At 45.3% G+C, this 22,087-nt stretch overlaps 1 protein-coding gene across 1 annotated transcript; it reads right to left on the bottom strand.

Annotated features, from left to right (window-relative positions):
• Nucleotides 1-6,365: 6,365 nt before the first annotated feature.
• Nucleotides 6,366-12,056, bottom strand: LOC120764994 (uncharacterized). Its single transcript, XM_040089166.2, has 2 exons — nt 10,983-12,056; nt 6,366-8,341 (listed from the first exon to the last, which is right to left on the bottom strand). The coding sequence occupies exons 1-2, from the start codon at nt 11,365-11,367 to the stop codon at nt 7,908-7,910; spliced, it is 819 nt and encodes a 272-aa protein (XP_039945100.1). The 5' UTR covers nt 11,368-12,056; the 3' UTR covers nt 6,366-7,907.
• Nucleotides 12,057-22,087: the final 10,031 nt, after the last annotated feature.

Below are 22,087 nucleotides of genomic sequence, written 5' to 3' on the forward strand. Positions count from 1 at the left end.
TCCACCAGCCAAAATCCTCACAGGAGTCTTTGCTAAAGCCTGCTGCTTTCCTCTGCCTCACAATCCCACCCAAAGCAGGGACCACCACTTCTTTGTGTTCAGCTGGAGGCACCATGCAGGGACAGGGTGGGCTCACACTGTCACCCCAGTCCAGCCAGGAGGAGCCTCTTACAGGATCACATCCTATATTAAATAAATCACACGGCATACAGGGATTAGCTTAGCCCAAAGGTGCTTCCTCAAAAATCTGTTATTGCAGAGAGCTCTCACAACAAGCTGGCAAAGTTATAAACCAAATTCTTCCTCCTACATAAGGATGCCAAGGAAAAAGAGCTGGGACCTGCCCCCTTCAATTCCTCACAAAGCAATATAAAACCAGCCTCAGGAGCATCTCACCCCCTCCCACCAAAGCCATTGGTCAGAGCTACTGCCCAAAACTGCTATGAGAGCCAACAAACCACACACCTCCTGTTGATCCCAAACCTCCTGAAGCACGTAATTCCACCAAAAACTTCTTGTTTTCAACGTGCCTCCTCTGTACAGAACTTCAGAGATTAAACATCTACGCAGATCCCAGGGAGTGCTGTGCAGAATTCCTTGGGCTTGTGGACTATTAAATCTGAAAATTGATTTTGCTGGCTCTGTAATTTTCTTGACCACTTGCAGGAGTGAGAATCAACCACTTACCTTCTTTTTTATTTCAGCCACTTATTATGAGCACATGGGGGAAGGAGAGAAGTGGAAGGAATCTATTTTATTGCTTGACCACTTTAACTTGTTTATTCTAGAAAATAGCATCCAAATGCATTTTCCAAGAAAACAGCATGAGATTAAACACCTATGCATACCTGTTATCAGCAGCAGGTATGGAGAGCTCTCTGCTCAAGAACTTTCCATGGGCTCGCAGAAAGACCAGCTTCTGCCAGCCAAGGAACCTGAACCAATATGAAAACAAGAATATGTGAGTTTATCCACAGTTACTGTGACCAGTAACTCCTCACTGAACCATTTAAGTCTGCAAGGTTAATGCAGTATTACATAAAAAGCATTTCCATTTATCGCTTCTCAACATTCCCAGGTTTGGAATTCAATGAATGCTATTGTTATATACATAAAAATCCACATGTTCAACAAAAACAACCATTCAAGAAACAGAATTCACTTCTACCTTCCCATTAATGTCCATAGACAAGGCTGGGAATTCTCTATGAAAAATAAACATCTCAAGTGTGTTGAAGGTAGACAGGCCACACCAGTTTAGAATGCTCCAGGTGCAAAGGGGACTCTCAGCAGCTCTCTTTGGGCACTGCCAGTTTTATTCTGAAGGAAACAGAGGACCAAATGGCAGAAGATAAAATGTGTAAGCTGGTTAAATTTGGCTGCCTCTGTTCCCATTGTGTCTGCCATCACAGTAGATATTTTCTAATTCTAGATGTTCTGGACAATAAATATTTACAGGAAGGTCATTAGGGCATGGCAAATCCTGACAGAAGGGCTGTATATCACCCCACAGGGGGATGGATCTAGCAGTACATGGGATGTGTGAGATACCCTAAGCAGGCAAGGGTGAATTCCCAGTACTCAGGTCTGTTAAGTCATACCTCTGGCTGTCTCTCGAGCTCATTTACACACCCTGCTGCTGTGCCCTGGCTTGGCAGCCTCTGTGCTGACTGCACTCAGAGCAAACAGCTCTGCCATTCTCACCTCAGAGCAGCTTGTGCTGGCACTTGGCTCCCCAGCTGTGCACTCCCACCAACCCCAGCTCAGGAAGTCACTTGAGCATGACCAAGTGGAACCAACTCACACTCCAGAAGGGAGCACAGGGGGGAGGGAAGGAAAGCACCGAGATTTCCAAGGGGCACTTCCCTTCTGTGGGTCACTGCTGAGGCAGATGCTATTTGTGATATATGTCCTAAAATTAATTCGTGTTAAGCAATATGATATGTAATTGATTCACTGTAAAATAGAATAATATACCATGTAAAATTGATCTACTTTAAGTTTGGTTTAAGATCAGTAAACCTAAAGGTGTGTATAGGGTTAACTGAGACTAAAACTGCATGGAGGGACACAAGGAATTCCTGCCAGGAACCACTTTGGAAGGCACAAAAGGACGGAAAAGGGAGATAGGTGCCCTGACGACCGAATAATTAAATCAGATCGATATCTTATCTGTTCCGGCCCGATGTTAACATTTCCAAACCTCCGGACACGGCAATCATGACATTGTTCTGCTTTGAGAATCCATTCAACGGACCCTGGACATGATCATGAATATCTAATAAAGCTACCACGAAGCAAGAGTCCTACAGTCTCAGCCCACTCTCAGCGGAAGACTGTATAAAAACCAGCGGTATTGGACCCAATTTGTGAACAGAGGGGGTAATAGGCTGACAGAGTCGGTTACCACGTTCACCCAGTGCCGAAACCCCGGGATTCGACGCTGTCCCTTTTAATTGTGGCTACTGGAGACTGTGTTTAAGTCTCAAAATAAAATTCTAAATTTTGATTTACTGAATTTGGCTTGGAGAGTTATTACAATTTGGTGACCCCAACGTGATGGTCTGGTAGTGGGACCCTCGGACCCCTGTCTCTGGCCAGGAGGCGCCCTGCTGAGTTCAGCAGCCTGGCAGAGCTGGGGGACCTTGTGGAACTGATCAAACCACACGACGAACTTAAGCAAAAAGCCACACTTAAAAGGGGGATAGGTGAGATCAGAGCTCTCGGGGAACTTGGGGAGGTCCAAGATACAGGGCTTCCGCAGCTGCGGCGAAGACACAACTCGTAAAAATCTACGTGCACGAAGAATCCACGCAAGAAAAGGATCGTACGTATTGCGTGGTTGAGTGGGGGTGACTGAGCGTGTGAGTGAGACGTGATTTTATCACGAAGCGAGTGGGGACCCCAAGATCGCAGTTCCACTTCCCCGCGAGGAGTGTGGTCGGTTGCAGGGGAAGCGAAAGTTACGGGAGTAAAAACGCACCTAACACGTAAAACCCAAAACTCAGGGAGTTTGGGGGATCAGTCACAGGAAGGCTGGAAGGGAAGGGTACATCCTCAAGAGTTCCGGGACAGGTAAACCTTTCAGCCTAGGACCAGGGAAGGGTCCAGGGGACAGAGAAAGCAGGAGAAAGAGAGCTCATAATCATCAGGGAAAACCCCGAGAGGGATCGATCACCCTTAAGGGCCAGTAACTGGTGACTCTATACAATGGGACAAAGGAAAAGTAAAACACAGGAGAAAGCCACAAGGAAATCCACAAAGGGAGTAGCTCGGGACATTCCAGAGATTCCACTTGAAAGTCCTTTGGGATGGATGTTAGAACATTGGGAGGAATGCCCTGCACGAAAAAAGAAATCTAAAGAAAAAATGATACACTATTGCATAGAAATTTGGGGAGGAGTTGAAGTACGGGACCATGTAATATGGCCTGTCTTCAGGACATTTGAGGGGTGGATTTGTAATGCTTTAGTCAGCTACGTGAGAAAAGGAAAAAACAAGGAAGAATGCAAGTATGCTTGAATTTGGGAGGGGGCGGATACTAAACTTTTACCAGTAAGACTTAAGGGTCCCACTGGAACCTCAGGCGATAAATGGGATCCTTTAGATAATTTGCCCCCACCATATCTCCTGCCTCCACCACCACCTACACCAAACCTGGGAATCCCCCAGGAACCCCCAGGGCCCGGGCTTCCCCCTGTGCAAGGGATCCCCGCCCCTTCACTGATTGCGTCAGCGCCGCCACCAGAGCTACAGCTCCCGCAGGCAGTAGCTCAGCCCCTGCCGTCTGGGCTCCCTCCCCCGCTAGAACCCACGCTGGCTCCCCAGCCGTCCTGGCAGGGTGCCCAGCTTCCCAAACCCCAAACTCCGCTCCTTGATTCACCACCACTCAAATTAGACTTGGCCCCGTTTCTCAGCCCCGCTGTCCCGGCCCCACAGAATTCATTAGAAGTTAGATACACTCCACCCGCCAGGAGAACCAGGAGACAGCTAAAAAGGTTAAACGAAGCGGAAAGTGAAAATGAAGGCGAAAGAGGTAACCTCTTCCCTCTGAGGGAGGTGCCCATGGCCCCAGGAATCATCGGATACGTAAACGTACCGATCAATACTAGTGATGTGAGAGCCTTTAAAAAGGAAATGGGAAAGCTTATGGATGACCCTTTAGGGGTATCAGAGAGGTTGGATGAGTTTCTAGGAACTAGCATATACTCATATGAGGACCTTACTGCGATTTTAAGGTCGTTGTTTAATACCGAAGAGAGAGAAATGATAAGGCAAGCAGGAATGAGGGAGTGGGAACGCTGAAACCCCCAAAGCACCCCTGGGGATCAGAAATGGCCAAGCCAGGATCCCCGGTGGAACGCTCAAACAGAGGAAGGTAGAAGAAGTATGATCGACATGAGGAATATAATTATTCAAGGCATCAGGGAGGCGGTACCCAGGAGACAAAACCTAAGCAAGGTATTTGGGGAATGCCAAGGGAAGGAGCAAACCCCCACTGAATGGTTAGAGAGATTAAGAAAGAGCCTCCAGGTATACTCCGGAACAGACCCTGACTCTCCTGTGGGGGAGGTTCTGTTAAAAACCCAATTTGTGGCTAAATCATGGGAGGATATACAGAGGAAATTAGAAAAAATCGAGGGTTGGCAGGAAAAGGGGTTACAGGAATTGTTGAGGGAAGCCCAGAAAGTATATATGAGGAGAGATGAGGAGAAACAGAAAATGCAGGCGAAGGTATTGGTAGCAGCTGTAAGGGAAGCCCAAAAACAGGAACGTCCCCAAGATTTAGGGAAAACATTTAAAAGGGCCCCTCAGAAAAAGCCAGTCCTTCCTCCAAAAAGGACCCCTACTAATCAGGATGAGGGACCTGAATGTTTCTATTGTAAGAAGAGAGGCCACCTGAAAAGGGACTGTAAGAAGAGAATGAGGGATGAAAAAATGTTCCAGGAAGATTAGGGACGTCAAGGGCTTTTTATTTTGGGGTCCATAACATCTAAAGAGCCCGTGGTAAAACTTAAAATAGGACCCGAAGGGAAGGAGATGGAATTCTTAGTGGACTCTGGGGCAGAGAAAAGTACTTTTAAACAGCTGCCCCCAGGGTGCAAAATCAGTAGGGATTCAATGGTAGTCATAGGAGCTAAAGGGGAGCCTTTTAAAGTCCCCGTAGTCAAGAATGTAGAAATTGAGTCTGAGAATAAAATTTGCTTAAGGGATATGTTACTAGTTGAACAGGCTGACTATAACTTATTGGGCCGAGATCTGATGGTGGCATTGAGTATTAATCTACTAGTAAAGGACTCGCGATTAATAGTAAGTTTATATAAACTAACCCTCGAAGATGAAGGGAAAATTAATCAGGAGGTATGGCACACGGGAAGGGAGGCGGGGAAACTGGACATGGAACCAATTTCAATCAAAATAGAGAGACCAGACCCCATAAGGGTGAAACAATACCCTATCTCCCTAGAAGGGAGACGGGGGTTAAAACCTATAATAGAGGGCTTAATAACAAAAGGGATATTGGAACCATGTATGTCCAGACACAACACTCCTATCCTAGCAATAAGAAAAGCAGATGGAAGTTACCGATTAGTTCAGGACTTAAGGTCGGTTAATGAGAGAACGAAAACACGGTTCCCCGTAGTAGCAAACCCATACACTCTATTGAACCGGGTCTCCCCAGAGGATGTATGGTACAGCGTAATAGATTTAAAGGATGCCTTCTGGATATGCCCATTAGCAGAAGGGAGTCGAGACTATTTTGCCTTTCAATGGGAGGACCCAGACACTAATAGGAAACAACAGCTAAGATGGGCTTCTCTTCCCCAGGGATTTGTGGACTCCCCGAATTTGTTTGGACAAGCCCTAGAACAATTACTGAGCAAGTTTTCCCCTGGGGAGGGAACCAAGATCCTGCAATATGTAGATGACCTGTTAATAGCAAGACCAGAAGAAAAGAAAGTAAGAGAGTGCACCATATTGTTACTAAACTTTCTGGGAGAAAAAGGATTGAAAGTTTCAAAGTCTAAGCTCCAGTTTACAGAGCCTGAGGTAAAGTACCTAGGACATTGGATTACAAAAGGAAAGAAAAGATTAGACCCAGAGAGGGTGGCTGGCATAATAGAATTGCCCCCACCGAGAAATAAAAGACAAGTGAGACAACTGCTGGGGCTTCTGGGGTACTGCGGTCAATAGATAGAGGGTTATAGTGAGAAGGTTAAGTTTTTGTATGAGAAACTAACCACAGATAAGTTGAAATGTGTCGGGGGCTCCTTTTTTGGAGCTTAAATTCCCCGGCATTCAGGTGGTCTTAGAGTTCTGGCCCTCTGCAAAGCTCTGTGCCAAACGCAGGAAAAGACGGAGTCTTCAAGGTTACATGCTTTGTTTATTAGTTCTTATCTTACAATTTTCTCAGTGTCCAAAAGATGTTTGCCGTGGCTCGGACATCTGGTGACTCCCCCCGTCTCTGGGTTGTCCTTATCTTTTATACTAATTGCTACGTATTCTTTATTTACTATTTCTTACCAATGTCTATCACTATTACTAAAAAGGTCATCTTTACTCTGACCTAATCCTCACTAACTACTTTGTGCCAACGTCACTGCAGAAATGGAGTGAGGGAACAAGAAGGAAGAAGAAAGGGACAACGCCCTAAATTCTCCATCTTGCCCCATTCACTTCAATGCCAAGAATCCCAAACTCACTGTTTTTTCACCCTGTGATATACTAAACTACTATTTTTACACTCTTGTGGCCTGCAATGCTTCCTGCAGTGCAAGAAGCCTCTCCCATGGACTGAAATCAAATCCAGTGTCTCTCTGAGCTCTGGGCTCTAGGCTGGGGTCCCAGACCCCCCTGCCCAGGTCCCTGACCCTCCAGGGCAACCAAAGGAATGCCCTGGACTCTAACATCTCCCCCTCCTGTTTGAACCAAGAACACCTCCTTGGCCATTCTGTCCATGGTTTGCCGTATGCATGGAAACAAACACGGCAAAATCATGAGAAGGATTACAAGCCCTACTAAAATATATATAACTATCTTCAAAATTTCCTTCCACAATGGTGAAAGGTTAAACAAATTGAAAACTCTATCCATCCATGACTCAGTTGCTTCTTCAAGTTTGTTCACATTCTCCTGCAATTGCCTGATGTTCTCATGAATGAATTTGGAATGATCTGAAAAATTCATGCAGCACATTCCCTCAAATTCCTCGCACCCATGCCCATGGGTCAGCAAAAGATCATCAGTCGCTGCTCTGTTTTGGAGACTTGCTCGTCTTACACTGTCAATGTCTAACAACATGTCACTCAGTGCAAGAGAGATGGCTCAGGCATGTTTGCTCAGCTAACAACCCACTTGATCTAATTGTGTCAAGGCTGCTCCTGATGCTGCCTGTGGTGCAAAAATTGCAACTGCAATTCTCTGAGCCTTGCTCCATATGTGAACCTCATCACCACAACTTGGATCATACATTTGAACTCGATCTTTTCCCTCTCTGTTTTAGTTTTCTCATCAATGCCATGTCGGGTGTTAGCAATGAAAGCATCCCAATGCTGCAAGGATCACCTGTGGCGTTTGCCAGGATTGTGGGCCAGATTTTGTCCCCACAAATGAAAAAATTTCCCCTCGGCAACTGAGCTGGAACATGATTGGATGGTTTCTTCAGCATCTTAGTGTAATTACACCAAGATGATGAATTTCTGTAAAAATTGATGTCTGGAGTGACGTCTGTAGCTTTATTTTTTGTCACTCCGGAAAGGCCAAATTTCACACAGAATTGCATTTGGACTGACCCAAGAATTTCCAGTTCCTGGGGTTCAAAAGGAGCCACAGGAAGGAATTTCATCCAAACACCCCATTGGTCCACTGAATTTACAATGGACTTTGAAATCACTGGAGGGATGTTTTCAGGAATCGGTCATTTGCTCACTGGCAACTCCACCAAACATGTTGAAAAAGGTTTTCCCTGGCTTTGAGTGTGTCAGGCAGATGGTGTTCAAACCTGATGCATTGCCTAGAGTTTCCCAAACATTCTCTTTTGGTTGAGCCGCGGGCAAAACTGCCGTACTGCTCAAGGCAACCAAGGAGAGAATGAGGCACAAGGATAGTTCTTTCATTTCCAATGCCCTCTTTTCCCTGGGAATCCCTAAAAATGCAACACCACCCAAGCCCCAAAGAAAACTCAAGTCCCAAAGTCTCTTTTGCACGTAGAACGAAGGGATGTCTGCTGTCTTGACACCGGCTTCCGTCTGCTTGCCCACTTCTCTTCCTCCAGTCTTGTGGTCTGTCTCTGTTTTCTGGACTCGGTATGATTTCACGTGCTTTGCTGCCAGTCCAACTGCTGTGAAAACACAAGCAAATCCCTTGCCCCAAGTTATTAATTTGAATGGCCCTTCAATTTGCCCTGTTTCTGGGTTTCTGATCAGAACCAAAGGATTTTCCTTCAGTTTTGCTCTTGGATTGACTGCTCCCATGAATGCAGAAGACTGCACAAGCTCACAATCTGGGCAAGCACTAATGATTTCCTTTGCCTGACTTTTGGAAATGTGAAAACTTCCCATTAGTGCTTGAGCATTCTGATGAAAGAATGCATGATTCAATTTTGCCTGTTCAAAAATGTTTGGTAAAGTCTTTGAAATTGTCATGGTCAATTTGTCTGCATGAGCATTGCCTTCCACCAAAAATCCCAGGATGGATGAATGTGCCCTCATGTCAGAGACAAAGTATTTATGTTTTCTGTTTTGCAACAATGTCCTCATGCACAGCAAATATAAATACAAACTTTCACTGTCAACTTTTCTCAAAAGTGAATCTCTAAGTCTCCCGACTACACCAGCTACACAAGCTGAGTTTGTGATCAAACCAAAAGGTTGCTGAAACAGCTCAAAAGCTCTGACCACTCCTGCTAATTCCACTATTTGTGGTGACCCTTGTACTATTCTTATATCTGATTTCCACTCCCCTGTGATGCCATTCTTTGGCTTTTCCCTGAAACTTATTTTTGTCTTCAACAATCTGTGACTTGGGAAATGAATAGTACAAACACCAGAGTGATCTAACAATGCAATCTGCAAGTTCTCTGATTTCTGCAATGCCCAATCAAAATATTCTTTTTTCAAAGGCAGGTAAATTGTTGTAGAATCTTTGCCTGCCATTGTTTGCAGCTTGGTCCTAGCTTTGATGATGATCTGAGCTATCATTTTCTGACTTGTGAGGATCATCCTCAGAGACCTGTGAGATAAAAAATTTCACTCTAAAATCAACAATGGGTCTTTTTGTGAAGAATCCCACTGAAAAATCAACCCATACAACGGCATTTTTTCTCCCAACACTGCAAGAAAGAATGGCAATGATGTTACAAAACAATCCCCTTTCAAAAGATTCATCAGATCCCTGACAACTTCACGATCCAAACTCTCCCATCTCGGGTTTACATTCTGTGCACCATAACTCACTGGCATATCCATGCCCTTTGCACTCATTGAACATTTCTTTATGTCTGTCCATTCTGTTGGACTGAATTCTGGTTTGGCAGAAGCCTGTGCGGTGTCTGCCTCTGAAACTGTCTCCTTTGTTTGTGGCTTTGCTGCTGCTTCATCCTCTCCAGGATGTTTTGGAAGCTGCACGTCATTTGGTCCTGTTTCTTTTTCTTTTTCCTTTTCTTTCTCTTTCTCCCGCTGAACAAGAACCAGAGTTTGCTGAGCATCCTCAAATTTTTCTGCAGCTTCTTTCCTTGGAAATACCTGTAAAATCTGAGATATTTTTGGACGTGCCCCCGTCCGTAACATCCCTGCAGCTGCCCCTGAGTCTCCATAAGCAGGAGATCCAGGGACCTGGAAACTGCAAGTGGGCGGAGTCTGGCCCCGCGACGTCAGCCGCCTGGGGGTGGTACCTTCGAGGCTCTCCCCGCCTCGGCCACGCCCCGTCCCTGCCAGCTCCGTCTCCGCCCGTTCCGCCCCTGCCTGATCCGGCCCGGCGGTCTCCGGCGGGATATCCCGCCCCCTCTCACGCTCAGGACTCGTCCCATCCCTTTCGTCATTTGAATCTGCCCCCCTCTGAACAGAATTGTGCCTTGGGCCTTTCCCTGCCCCTGCCACGCCTGCGTTTGAACATGCCGCATGGCTTTCTGGGATTTGTAGTTCTCGACTCTGTGCTTCCGTGTTCGGCAGCCCTCTCCCGGCGCTTTGCGACGCGAGTGTGTTTTGAGCTCTATTTCCCCTAGCTTTTGTCATCTGCGTGCGCCAAGCCGCCTGCTCGGTTCTCGGGTCTCCCCCCGCTCCAGCTCCGTTGCTCGCTGTTTCACACCCCCCGCACTGCGCAAACTGACCTCCCCCGCGGTCCGCCTCTACCCCGCCCGCCGCGTCCACCGTCCGCGCTTCCCCGCGCCCCGACGCGCTCCGACGAGATGTTAGGACCGACTTTCTGTGCGCGCTGCTTCCCCGGCGCCTCGGCCGCCCCGCCTTCCCCCCCCGCGCTCCGTCCCTCCACGGAGAGGGAAAGGAACGGCGAGATGATGTCTCGCAGTGTCTTTGAGTGTGCAAAGGGACTCCGCGGCGGGTTTCTCCCCCCGCCCTCTTGGGAAGGATGTGGGGTTTGCCCTGAAACTGCCTGAAACAAAAGCATGTTCAATTTCCCCTGTTCTTTTGGGTGAATTAAAAGCTTCCCTTTTCCTGGAATTAATTTTGGGGTTTTTGACGAATTTTCTGACGAATCTTGAAATGCATGAGAGTTCCCCCCTCCTCCATACCCCGGAGGAGCTATTGACCTTGAAGATAGCATTCCTCTGTCTCCTGGCACTCCCTGCCCCACAGATAAAGCTCTGCTATCTTGCTTTTCGCTACTATTTTCTGTTATAACTTCTAACTTAATTCTCCCCGCTGCGGTTACAAACCTCGCAGCTATCCTGTCTTTTTTCTGTCTAGAAATCTTTTCTTGTGAAATGTTTGACCCCATGGTGTGTGTTCTAAATCTCACTGTCTCACCAAAGCCGAAAGGCTTGCTGCAGCTGTGTCCATTCCGTCTCAGGGTGTCCTGATCACTGCCCGCAGATCTCAGGGTGACGGGTTCCAGGGCCCTTTGGAAAACCGTCGTCTGGGACGAATTGAAAACGAGCTGTTCTTCTTCTTCTTGGCCAGATAGGTGTTTCTTCTCCGGAGTTGTCTTCGTTTGGCTTTGATCTTCTGAGAGCTTTGATGTTGCTGCAGAGGTCTTATTTTTCTCCTTCAGGGATGCCAGATGTCGTGCATCCAGAGACGCCTGTGGCTGCCTGACCAGAGACGCCTGTGGCTTCTGTCCCATCTGAGGTGCCAGTTGTTTCTGTCCCATCTCAGGGACGGCAGTTGTTTCTGCCCATCCCAGGGACGCCATTTGTTTCTGTCCACTCTCAGGGATGCCAGAAATTTCTGCGCACTCAGGGACGCCATTTGTCGGGGGCTCCTTTTTAGGAGCTTAAATTCCCCGGCATTCAGGTGGTCTTAGAGTTCTGGCCCTCTGCAAAGCTCTGTGCCAAACGCAGGAAAAGACGGAGTCTTCAAGGTTACATGCTTCGTTTATTAGTTCTTATCTTACAATTTTCTCAGTGTCCAAAAGATGTTTGCCGCGGCTCGGACATCTGGTGACTCCCCCCGTCTCTGGGTTGTCCTTATCTTTTATACTAATTGCTACGTATTCTTTATTTACTATTTCTTACCAATGTCTATCACTATTACTAAAAAGGTCATCTTTACTCTGACCTAATCCTCACTAACTACTTTGTGCCAACGTCACTGCAGAAATGGAGTGAGGGAACAAGAAGGAAGAAGAAAGGGACAACGCCCTAAATTCTCCATCTTGCCCCATTCACTTCAATGCCAAGAATCCCAAACTCACTGTTTTTTCACCCTGTGATATACTAAACTACTATTTTTACACTCTTGTGGCCTGCAATGCTTCCTGCAGTGCAAGAAGCCTCTCCCATGGACTGAAATCAAATCCAGTGTCTCTCTGAGCTCTGGGCTCTGGGCTGGGGTCCCAGACCCCCCTGCCCAGGTCCCTGACCCTCCAGGGCAACCAAAGGAATGCCCTGGACTCTAACAGAAATGGACTGAGCAAGATGAAAGGGAATTAATGCATTTGAAAGACGCCTTAATGGCAGCCCCTGTCTTAAGCCTCTCCGATGTGAGAAAGAAGTTCCAGTTGTTCATCGATGTAACTAACCACACAGCTCATGGGGTCCTAACCCAGGATTGGGCGGGAGACAGAAAACCTGTCGGCTATATCTCAAAATTACTAGATCCAGTAAGCAGGGGATGGCCCACATGCCTACAGGCAATTGTGGCAGTAGCCCTGCTAGTGGAAGAAGCTAAGAAAATAACCTTTGGGGCCCCGTTAGTAGTATATACTCCCCACAATGTGAGGACTATCCTACAGCAAAAAGCAGATAAGTGGCTTACTGATGCAAGGCTTTTAAAATACAAAGCCATACTCATTCATGCACCTGAATTAGAACTAAGAACAACTACAGCCAAAAACCCAGCGGAGTTCCTTTTTGGGGAAGCATCAGAAGGGCTCACTCATAATTGTTCTGAACTAATAGAATTCCAAACAAAGGTTAGGGCAGATTTAGAAGAGGAAGAACTAGAGGAGGGGGGAAAATGGTTTGTGGATAGGTCAGCACAAGTTTTGGAAGGGAAAAGAAAGTCAGGTTATGCCATCATAGATGGGAAAACAGGAGAAGTAGTCAAATCCGGCCCCTTAAATGCATCTTGGTCAGCACAAGCCTGTGAACTATATGCAGTCCTGCAGGCTCTAAAAGGGCTAAAGGGAAGAGCAGAGACCATTTTCACAGATTCAAAATATGCTTTTGGAGTAGTACACACATTCAGAAAGATTTGGGAAGAAAGGGGACTAATAAACACACAGGGGAAAAGCTTAGTACATGAAAACTTAATAAGACAAATTTTAGAGGCAATAAGAGAACTTAAAGCCATTGCTGTAGTATATGTAAAAGGACATCAGGTGGGGATGCAGTTCAGAACAAGGAGAAATAACCTGGCAGATCAGGAAGCAAGAAGGGCAGCACTCCTGACCCTGAATGCTCCAGATACCTTGGAAGGGGAACCCCAGGAATTCCCTCCCTGTCCCTCTGAAAAAGAAATAGAGGAATTCAAGAAAATAGGAGGAATGCTGAAAGAAGGGAAATGGAAACTACCTGATGGTCGAGAATTAATACCAAAGGCTCATGCCAGGAAGATTCTAAAAAAGTTACACTTGCAGACCCACTGGGGAACCCAGGCCCTGGCTGAACAATTCTTGAAGTTTTTTGAGTGTAAAGGTATATATGAATTAGCCAAACAGGAAGTCCAGGGGTGCATGGTATGCCAAAAAATAAATAAATCTAGAAATAGGCAAATATCACAAGGGGGACGCCCTTTAGCTTATCGTCCCTTCGGGAGGATCCAGGTGGATTTCACGGAATTACCAAAAATTGGGAAGCATAGATACCTATTAGTAATTGTGGACCAATTAACTCACTGGGTAGAAGCGTTCCCTGGTCCTTGGGCCACCACTCAAGTAGTAGCTAAAAAACTACTGGAGGAAATAATACCAAGATATGGAATCCCAGACTCCATAGATTCAGACCAAGGGACACACTTCACTTCAAAAATTATAAAACATTTAGCAAATGCTCTAGGAATTCGGTGGGAATACCATACACCCTGGCACCCCCAGAGCTCAGGACAGGTAGAACGGATGAATCAAACACTAAAAGCTCAGATTTCGAAACTTATGCTTGAGACCAAGATGTCGTGGATAAAGTGCCTTCCCCTGGCACTTTTGAATATCAGGACTCAACCCCACTCAGGATCAGGGCTAACACCTTTTGAGATGCTATATGGGATGCCATACGAACATAGAATGCCAGTGGGACACCCTCGAATTGAGGATTGTCAGATACAATCTTATCTTGTATCCATTAATAAAAATTTACAGGAACTTCGAAAAAGTGGACTGATATTACAGAGCACACCCTTAGGATTTGCCATCCAACAGATCCAACCGGGAGACAAGGTGTTAATCAAGACGTGGAAAGAAGCACCACTGACTCTGCACTGTGAAGGACCTTTCCTCGTCCTCTTGACCACGGACACTGCAGTAAGAACTGCGGAAAAAGGTTGGACACACTCTTCTCGAGTAAAGAGGGTTGAGCCACGAGACAACCCTCCGCAGTGGAAAATAACCTCTTTACCAGGGGATTTGAAACTGAGGATTCACCGACAGACTAAATGACCAGCGACTACCTGATAAGTTGTATCCAAGCAGGGTGTAACTGCTATCCTTTTGTTCACTTTAAATGTGCTCATTGTAAAGAGATTTGGGTAGCTCATGGTTACAGGGGAGCCAAGCCTTGGAGTCTGTGTGAAAATTGCTTAGAGGAGGAGAGGAGGCTCACAGACCGTTTTCTATATGTTGCCACTGAAGCAGGTATATTAGAATTGGATTCCCTTGAGTGGTTCCATTTATTCATAAATGGGTTGAGGGGAAAACTAAATAAAAAGGCTGAACCTCTGGTAATTGAGTGTAGGAGGACAGTAAAAGTACCTTGTATAGCGGACCAAATCAAATTAGCCAGGTGGGGCCAGTACAAAAGGCGATATGCTCACAGGACTAACTATGGAGGCCCGGAAGAATACCCTTGCTGCCAAGAAGATGGTTTACCTCGCCGCCGGTGGCAACCCGGTGGGCAGAGGCAAAGGCAGAGGGGTACACCTATGGGTAATCCTGGTGATCCTGAGTCTAGCCATGTACCTCACGAATGGCCTCCCCAACGTTAAGGGACAAATGGGGCAAGAAAAAGAGTGCCTAAAGGAGACTCAGCAAGACCCTGCCTAGGGCAAAGATAGAGCTTTCCAGGTACATTTTAACTGTCCAGAAATCCGAAAAAGGGAAATTTGCACCCACAACGAAAGTTGGTTTAAAGTATGTGAATTAAAAGAGAAAACAATATACCATAACCCAGTGGCAATGTCTAGAAAAAGGAGAGAGCTAAGTAGTCTACCCATAATTCCTATATGTGAAAAGTGTAATAAAACTGTATGGGTTGGGGGTAAGAAAGAGTCCACCTTTGTAGCATATTTGCGGGTAAACAAGCTGTGCTACAATCAGAATAAACTAGGAATGTGCACCCTGAATGGAAAAACCTATTGGGTGGGGCAAAATGCAAAACTTCAGACAGCTTCTTTGAACAGCGGGCCCATCATTCTAGATCTATTAAGTGAGAATGATGAAAGGGTCTGCTTAAAGTTAGAAAGGACCTTCTGTTTCTCTAAAAATGAAGAGGGGATGGATCCAGAAAGCAAGATACAGAGAGTAGCTCAGGAATTAAAAAGGCAGGAACTGGAGGCAAAAAGAAAAAAGATGGAGCAAGAAAGGATGAGGTCACTCAGTGAACAGTACAAACAATTAGAAAAACAGTCTAGTGATTGGAGCTTGCCGGCCTCTAGCAAAAACCTTTTTGTAGACCTAGTGCAAGAAATTGCCACGGAATTGGGGCTGTCAAATTGCTGGATTTGTGGGGGGCTAAAGTCAGCTGAAAGATGGCCCTGGAAAGGGGAAAGTTTAGCCCCAGAACAACTTCTGAAATGGGATAACCAAATAATAAAAACGATGTCACGACCCGAGGGGTGGACCTTGGACAAACGAATAATAGGGACCACCTGCATTAGTAGAGAAGGAAATACATACACTGAGGTAGTGGGATATACCCCTTGTTTATCCACATTAGCTGTCAACTCTAACAATAAAACTAAGGTCTGGCAACCTGAGCCACCTGCTGGATACTGGAGCAGAGAAAAAGAAAAAGGGTGTAACTGGGTAAGCGAGATTGAACTATGTTGGAATGAATTAACAGGGGCCAACCCATACCAATCATTAGCGAATTTAAAAGAATTCTGGGAATGGCCAGAAAGTACAGAAATTAAGTGGAAAGCCCTGAGTGGAATTTACTGGATCTGTGGGAAAAAGGCCTATAGCGAACTACCCTGCAAATGGAAAGGATCCTGTACCCTGGGAATGATCAGACCTTCCTTTTTCACACCACCCCGAACAGATAGTAACCTGTTAGGCGCTCCATTATATGAGACCCTCAGCAGAAAAAGAAGGGAAACAAAAAGAGAACTCCCAAATGCAGGGGGAAGCCAGAAATGGGGTAGTGAGGAATGGCCCGCAGAACGTATAATAGAATACTGTGGTCCTGCAACATGGGCCCAGGATGGGAGTTGGGGTTACAGAACTCCAGTCTATTTACTCAACAGACTAATCAGATTGCAGGCCGTAGTAGAAATAGTCTCGAACCACACCTCAGACGCTTTGGAGCTGCTGGCACAGCAGCACTCACAGATGAGGGCTTTTGTGTATCAGAATAGAATCGCTTTGGACTACCTGTTAGCAGAAGAGGGAGGAGTGTGTGGAAAATTCAATGAGTCTGAATGTTGCATAGAAATAAACGATTACGGGGAAACTATTAGGGGCTGTCTCGGTTTGAAAAGATAGGTGTTTGCTAGGGAGAGGCAGGCCTCTCTAGGAATGAGGAATTCAAATCCTTCCCTCCATGTTCTTACAATTTGGAAGATTAAAAAAAAAACTTTTCAGTCAGAGCTATGGGGAAAGGAATAACAGTCCTTTACTAGTAAATATAACAGGACAGACAAACAACAACAGCAATTATAATAATAGTAAAACAGAACCAAGAACCCCGAGGGCAAATGGTGGAAACTCCGGCGCTGATGGCTGGGAGCGGTGGATTTGTCCTCGGCAGGTAGGGGGGTGCCCTGGCAGACGAAGTGGGCAGTGCCGGAGAACCCGCAGTGGCTGGACCCGGGCTGACCCAAAATCCAGCAGGGCAGCGAAGAAACTCCAAATTCCTGGGCGCTCCAACAGATGATAGAATTCCCAGGACCAGATTCCTCCATTAGCCATGGACTCCAGGCAGCTACCAGTAGCCTGACCGTCCTCCCCGGAAAACTGAGAGCAGTGAGTCCTCCACCCTCCGCTCCCGGGAGGTTTTTTTTCCCTCCCCCAAAACTAAGTGATCAACTTCCTTTGTCCGGGTTGAGCACCCTTAAACTATCAGTATTTAGTCTCCTAGCAACTTAGTGGGGGGGGGAAAAATTCTACAGGAAACTTAACCCTCAACAGGGGCTTAGCAGCCAAGATAAAAAAGGTGGCCCATGTACCTGTTCAAAAAAAATGGAATTCAATCCTCCAGGCCTCCTGGTGGGATCAATTGTTTGGGACAGGGACTTGGTGGAAGAAGGTGGGATTTTTCATTTTATGTTCAGTGGCTGGGTTTATCTTCTTACCATGCTTGATACCTTGTCTTATCCGACTCATTCACACAGTAGTTCAAGGAATGCAAATCGCATCATTGCCAACGGATCCTGAATTGGCCTCAGGGGGTCTTAGCAAAAACAATAAGGTACCAAAAATCATGAAATTGAACGAGAAAAAGAGCAGAGCGGCTGAGGTACTGGCAAGGTTTGAAGCTCGGGTACAAGGAGGAGATGAAGAAAAAACATATTGGGGTGAGTCCGAAAAAGAGTAGGAGAACGGTAAGAGTGATGTAAACACTTTTCATGCTTGGTAAATTGTTGGTTAAGAGGTTTTTTTATCCAAAGAAAAAAAAGCAATAACAGGAACACAAATTAAATATGTTTATATAGAAGGGGAGGGATTGTGATATATGTCCTAAAGTTAATTTGTGTTAAGCAATATGATATGTACTTGATTCACTGTAAAATGGAATAATATACCATGTAAAATTGATCTACTTTAAGTTTGGTTTAAGATCAGTAAACCTAAAGGTGTGTATAGGGTTAACTGAGACTAAAACTGCACGGAGGGACAGGAGGAATTCCTGCCAGGAACCGCTTTGGAAGGCACAAAAGGACGGAAAAGGGAGATAGGTGCCCTGACGACCGAATGATTAAATCAGATCGATATCCTATCTGTTCCGGCCCGATGTTAACATTTCCAAACCTTCTCTGAACACGGCAATCATGACATTGTTCTGCTTTGAGAATCCATTCAACGGACCCCGGACATGATCATGAATATCTAATAAAGCTACCACGAAGCAAGAGTCTTACGATCTCGGCCCGCTCTCAGTGGAAGACTGTATACAAACCAGCGGTATTGGACCCAATTTGTGAACAGAGGGGGTAATAGGCTGACAGAGTTGGTTACCGTTTTCACCCAGTGCCGTAATCCCGGGATTCGACGCTGTCCCTTTTAATTGTGGCTACCGGAGACTGTGTTTAAGTCTCAAAATAAAATTCTAAATTTTGATTTACTGAATTTGGCTTGCAGATTTATTACACTATTCAACAGAGTCCCCAGCAGGACTGGGGCCCTCCTTCCACAAACCTTCACAGTCAAAATGTTCCAAACCCTTTGTTTTATGTCTCCCACCCTTTGCCCCATGCAGAGACATGGTCATAGTCCTCTTTCTCCACCACCCTCTCTGTGCATTAGTGTTATGAGATATCCCCTTCTATCAGGAACCCACTCCAAGAAATGTCCTTCCCAAAACTCACATGGCCCACAAGGAGAACCCTCTGGAGCTGACCCCAGAAAAACACTTGAGGCACTGAACACAGCTCTGCCTCCTTGCAGGGGCTGCAGTTGTGATGTGTGCTCTTTCCTCGTGGTTATACCCACTAACCTGTTTGCCTGTTTTTACAGCAGCCATATAATAGACTGACCACCACAAGGATTTTTCTATAATATCCTCTAAATCCTCTCATATCTGCCTCCTGCTAAAACGCTCCCTGTCCATTAGGAGACACACTCAGTCCAGTCATTGCTGTAGTCATTTGGACAAATAGACTTCAGATACCTGCAAAAATAGAGAAATAGGCACTCAGTCCCATTTTAAATAATGAAATATAGATTACCCAAAACCCCCACGTTTGAATGACAGTCTGAACAGTATTCACTTCTTTCTCAGCCAGTCACTGCCTCCTCATCTGTAAAATGGGGCACTGGCATTTCTTGCATATGAGCAACAGTTTACAAACATTAAGAAATGACTCTGCAGAAGCCAAAAGGGAGTACTCTATTTGCATGCAAATTCATGTAAAAAATTAAACCTCACATGGTTCCAAAAACAAGATGCACACAAAGACATTACTGCAAGCCTAAGAAATTTAGCTTTAGAAATGCAGCCAACTGTTTTCTACACTGACAGGAGGGAGGAGGGGAGAATCTGACAATGCACTTTATTTAACTGTTAACTCTTTATTCTAAATCTAATACTGATCCTTAATTTTCCATCAACGTTTTGACTGCAAGAGAGCAGGGGACAAACAGGAGTGGCAAAGACAATCCATTTATTTCACCCTTTCTTCACTTGTGGGGTCAGCTACTCCCTCTCTGAATCAGTGCTAGACCTGCTTGAATAGCTGAGAATGAATCTTCCACAAAGTGTGGATTTACTTTCACTAAATCCTCTAAGTATTAAAGCTCTTCACACCATTTGGTCTTGAAGTGATGCAAGAGGAGGTGTGGACACCAGTGACAATAAAGCACCATCTGGCAAAGTGAACTCCAGGCAAACAATGACAAGCGCAAGTGAAAAGAATTGCAATGATTTCCACAAATGTGAAATACTATAAACTGTGTGATTTAGCAGCTTCCTCCTCCTCACAAGTAAATAAACGTCTGCAGAAGGCTGTTTGGTTCTGTCTTTTATATGAGCTAATACAGAGACGACTCTATTTGCATTCTGCCGTTAAAAAAATATATGCAGATTTGTGAGCAAGAGGGAAAAAAGGGCGAGAAAGAAAGAAAAAATAAGAACTAACCAGACTTCATTTTTTCTTGGTTCTTTACTGTCAGGGTGATGTACTGGAAATCTTTATTTCTTTCAGCTTGGGCCTCTCAGTAGTTCATTATCCTTCCAGCCTGTTCTCATGCCTTTCTTATCACCTGCTGAGGCCTTGATCATGGACAGAGCAGACAAGCAGCAGGGGACAATTAGAGAGGAGTTCAGACTTTGATCATTTGACCATATGTGAATACAAGAGCTGACCACATGTTTTAAAAGATAACTAACTTAAAAGTATTTAAAAAATCCCAAAGCAGGCATAGATGCTTAAATTTACATTTTAATTATCTGGCACAATGGTGCATTCATCTTTGCAGAATATTGATTTTTTCTTCCTAAATGTACACATGTACACATCTCCAAAAGGAAAATTGGCACTCTGCTGCTTCTCCAGAGCCTAAATAAGCATAGTCTCACTAAAATAAATATTTGGACAATTTAAAACATAAACAAACATATCTATCTAGTAACCTGCAGTTTTTACTGACAAATAAATTCACAAATAATTTCTGTCCTGCAGACAGCTCAATTTAAATAGAATAACACTGTATTACTTTACCTCTAAAAATACCATGTATTTAATAACACACAGACATATGACCCTGCACTACTTACACAAGTGATTTCTTTTCCAGAACCTCTCTGTTAGCTTTTAAAACTTAATACAGAAATACAACACGATTTAAAACTCAGCTGTTGTAGGGACGGTTCTTATTGCTCATCTGCCTGCTTTTTCTTTAAAAAAAAATAAAAATCTTCATTTACTCAACTGATCAATTTTTGCTAAATCTTTAAGTTATCAAAGCAAAGGGTCCAGTTGTGAACAGTTTAATCACAATCACCTGACCCCAAATACTTGGGAAAAATCATTGTTGGATATTTTTGTATACAATAGAAATGTTATCATCGCTTGTGAAGATACAACATCCACTTATCTTCTGCACCTACCAGATAATTAACATATTCATGAAATGGCTATTTACTCTCAAATAGGAGGTTAATAGAAGAATAACACTAATTGTTTCTGCAGCAGTTTGTTTAGGAGTTATCTGAGGCAACAAATGTTTCTTTTGTAGTTGTGGAAAGGCAGAAATCCTCCTTTCTGTAAACACTTCTGTCTTCAGCTTTCCCTTCTCCCCAAAGTTTGGATACTACCAAGGAAAAACTGTGGAATCAGTGAAAGGAGAAGGATTTAAAAATTAAATTGTAGTTAGTTTTCTTTGGATAGCGACTGTTTGCATATTTTTATTATAATGGAAACCACAGAGTATAATATCATTTTGGAAAATTATGTGTTTTGCAGAGTACAAGAAGGGCTGTACCACATGCTGACTGAACAAAACAATGGTACTAATGGGGCATGAAGGGTGTGTACAAAATATGTTAAGGCTCAGGCTATTCCAACACACAGGCTTATTTTTTGCTCCTCTGACTGGACTATAAAATGTCTCCTTGTTGGCCCAAGCCTGCCCCTAATGAGGACAGAGGGCTGAGTGCTGGCAGCAGGTCAGGCTGTGCCTCGCTGCCGCAGCTGGACAGCAGCACTGACTACCCGTGTGCAAGGCTGGGGGCTCTGGCCACAGGGCAGTGCTGGCTGTGCTGCCACAAACTGCTGGGCCACACTCAGGCCAGGCAGACCCACAGCCCTGCTCAGCCACACTCAGGCTGACCCACAGTCCTGCTCAGGCCAACCTCAGGCTGACCCCAAAACATTCCCAGCTTCCCCCATGGCCCAAGCGTGTCCCACCCAACTGCCCAGTGAGTGATGCCTCAAGGTGGCCTCAAAAGCTGCCAAGGCTGCTCCAGCCACCAGCATCTATGATGTGCTCTCAGCTGTACCCAGCCCAACCCTGCCAACCCCACGGGCCACCTCAGCCACAGCCAGCCACGGAAATGGGATGGCCATTCCAACATGTTGTACCTCCTCACTGGAATTCAGAGCCAGAAGAGAAGGAGCACAGCATGCAGCTGGAAGACAGGAGTAAGTGTTGGGAAGGATGAAGCCAAAAAACCCTATAAATATGATTGCCTCTATTCTGAGAATGAGAAACCTGTAAGTGAGATAGAATTGAAAGTAAGTTTTGATGTTTGAGATGTATTAGATACTGGATCTCTGGGAAAACAGTTATGTGACCATCTGAAAGTTACCTGCAGCCAGACCCAGAGGTCAAATGGAATGTTCTGTCTCACCCCTCAATGTATGGTTCATCCCACACCTGTACC

The sequence above is a fragment of the Hirundo rustica genome, chromosome W (assembly GCF_015227805.2).
Source record: "Hirundo rustica isolate bHirRus1 chromosome W, bHirRus1.pri.v3, whole genome shotgun sequence".
NCBI lineage: Eukaryota > Metazoa > Chordata > Aves > Passeriformes > Hirundinidae > Hirundo > Hirundo rustica.

Bases quoted from the DNA above. Each gene is read 5' to 3' on its own strand.
- LOC120764994 (XM_040089166.2), bottom strand. From the start codon at position 11,367: ATGGCGTCCCTGGGATGGGCAGAAACAACTGCCGTCCCTGAGATGGGA. The intron at 8,342-10,982 runs GTGAGACAGTGA...GTGTTTTCACAG, and splicing joins CAGCAAGCCTTTCGGCTTTG to CAGTTGGACTGGCAGCAAAG.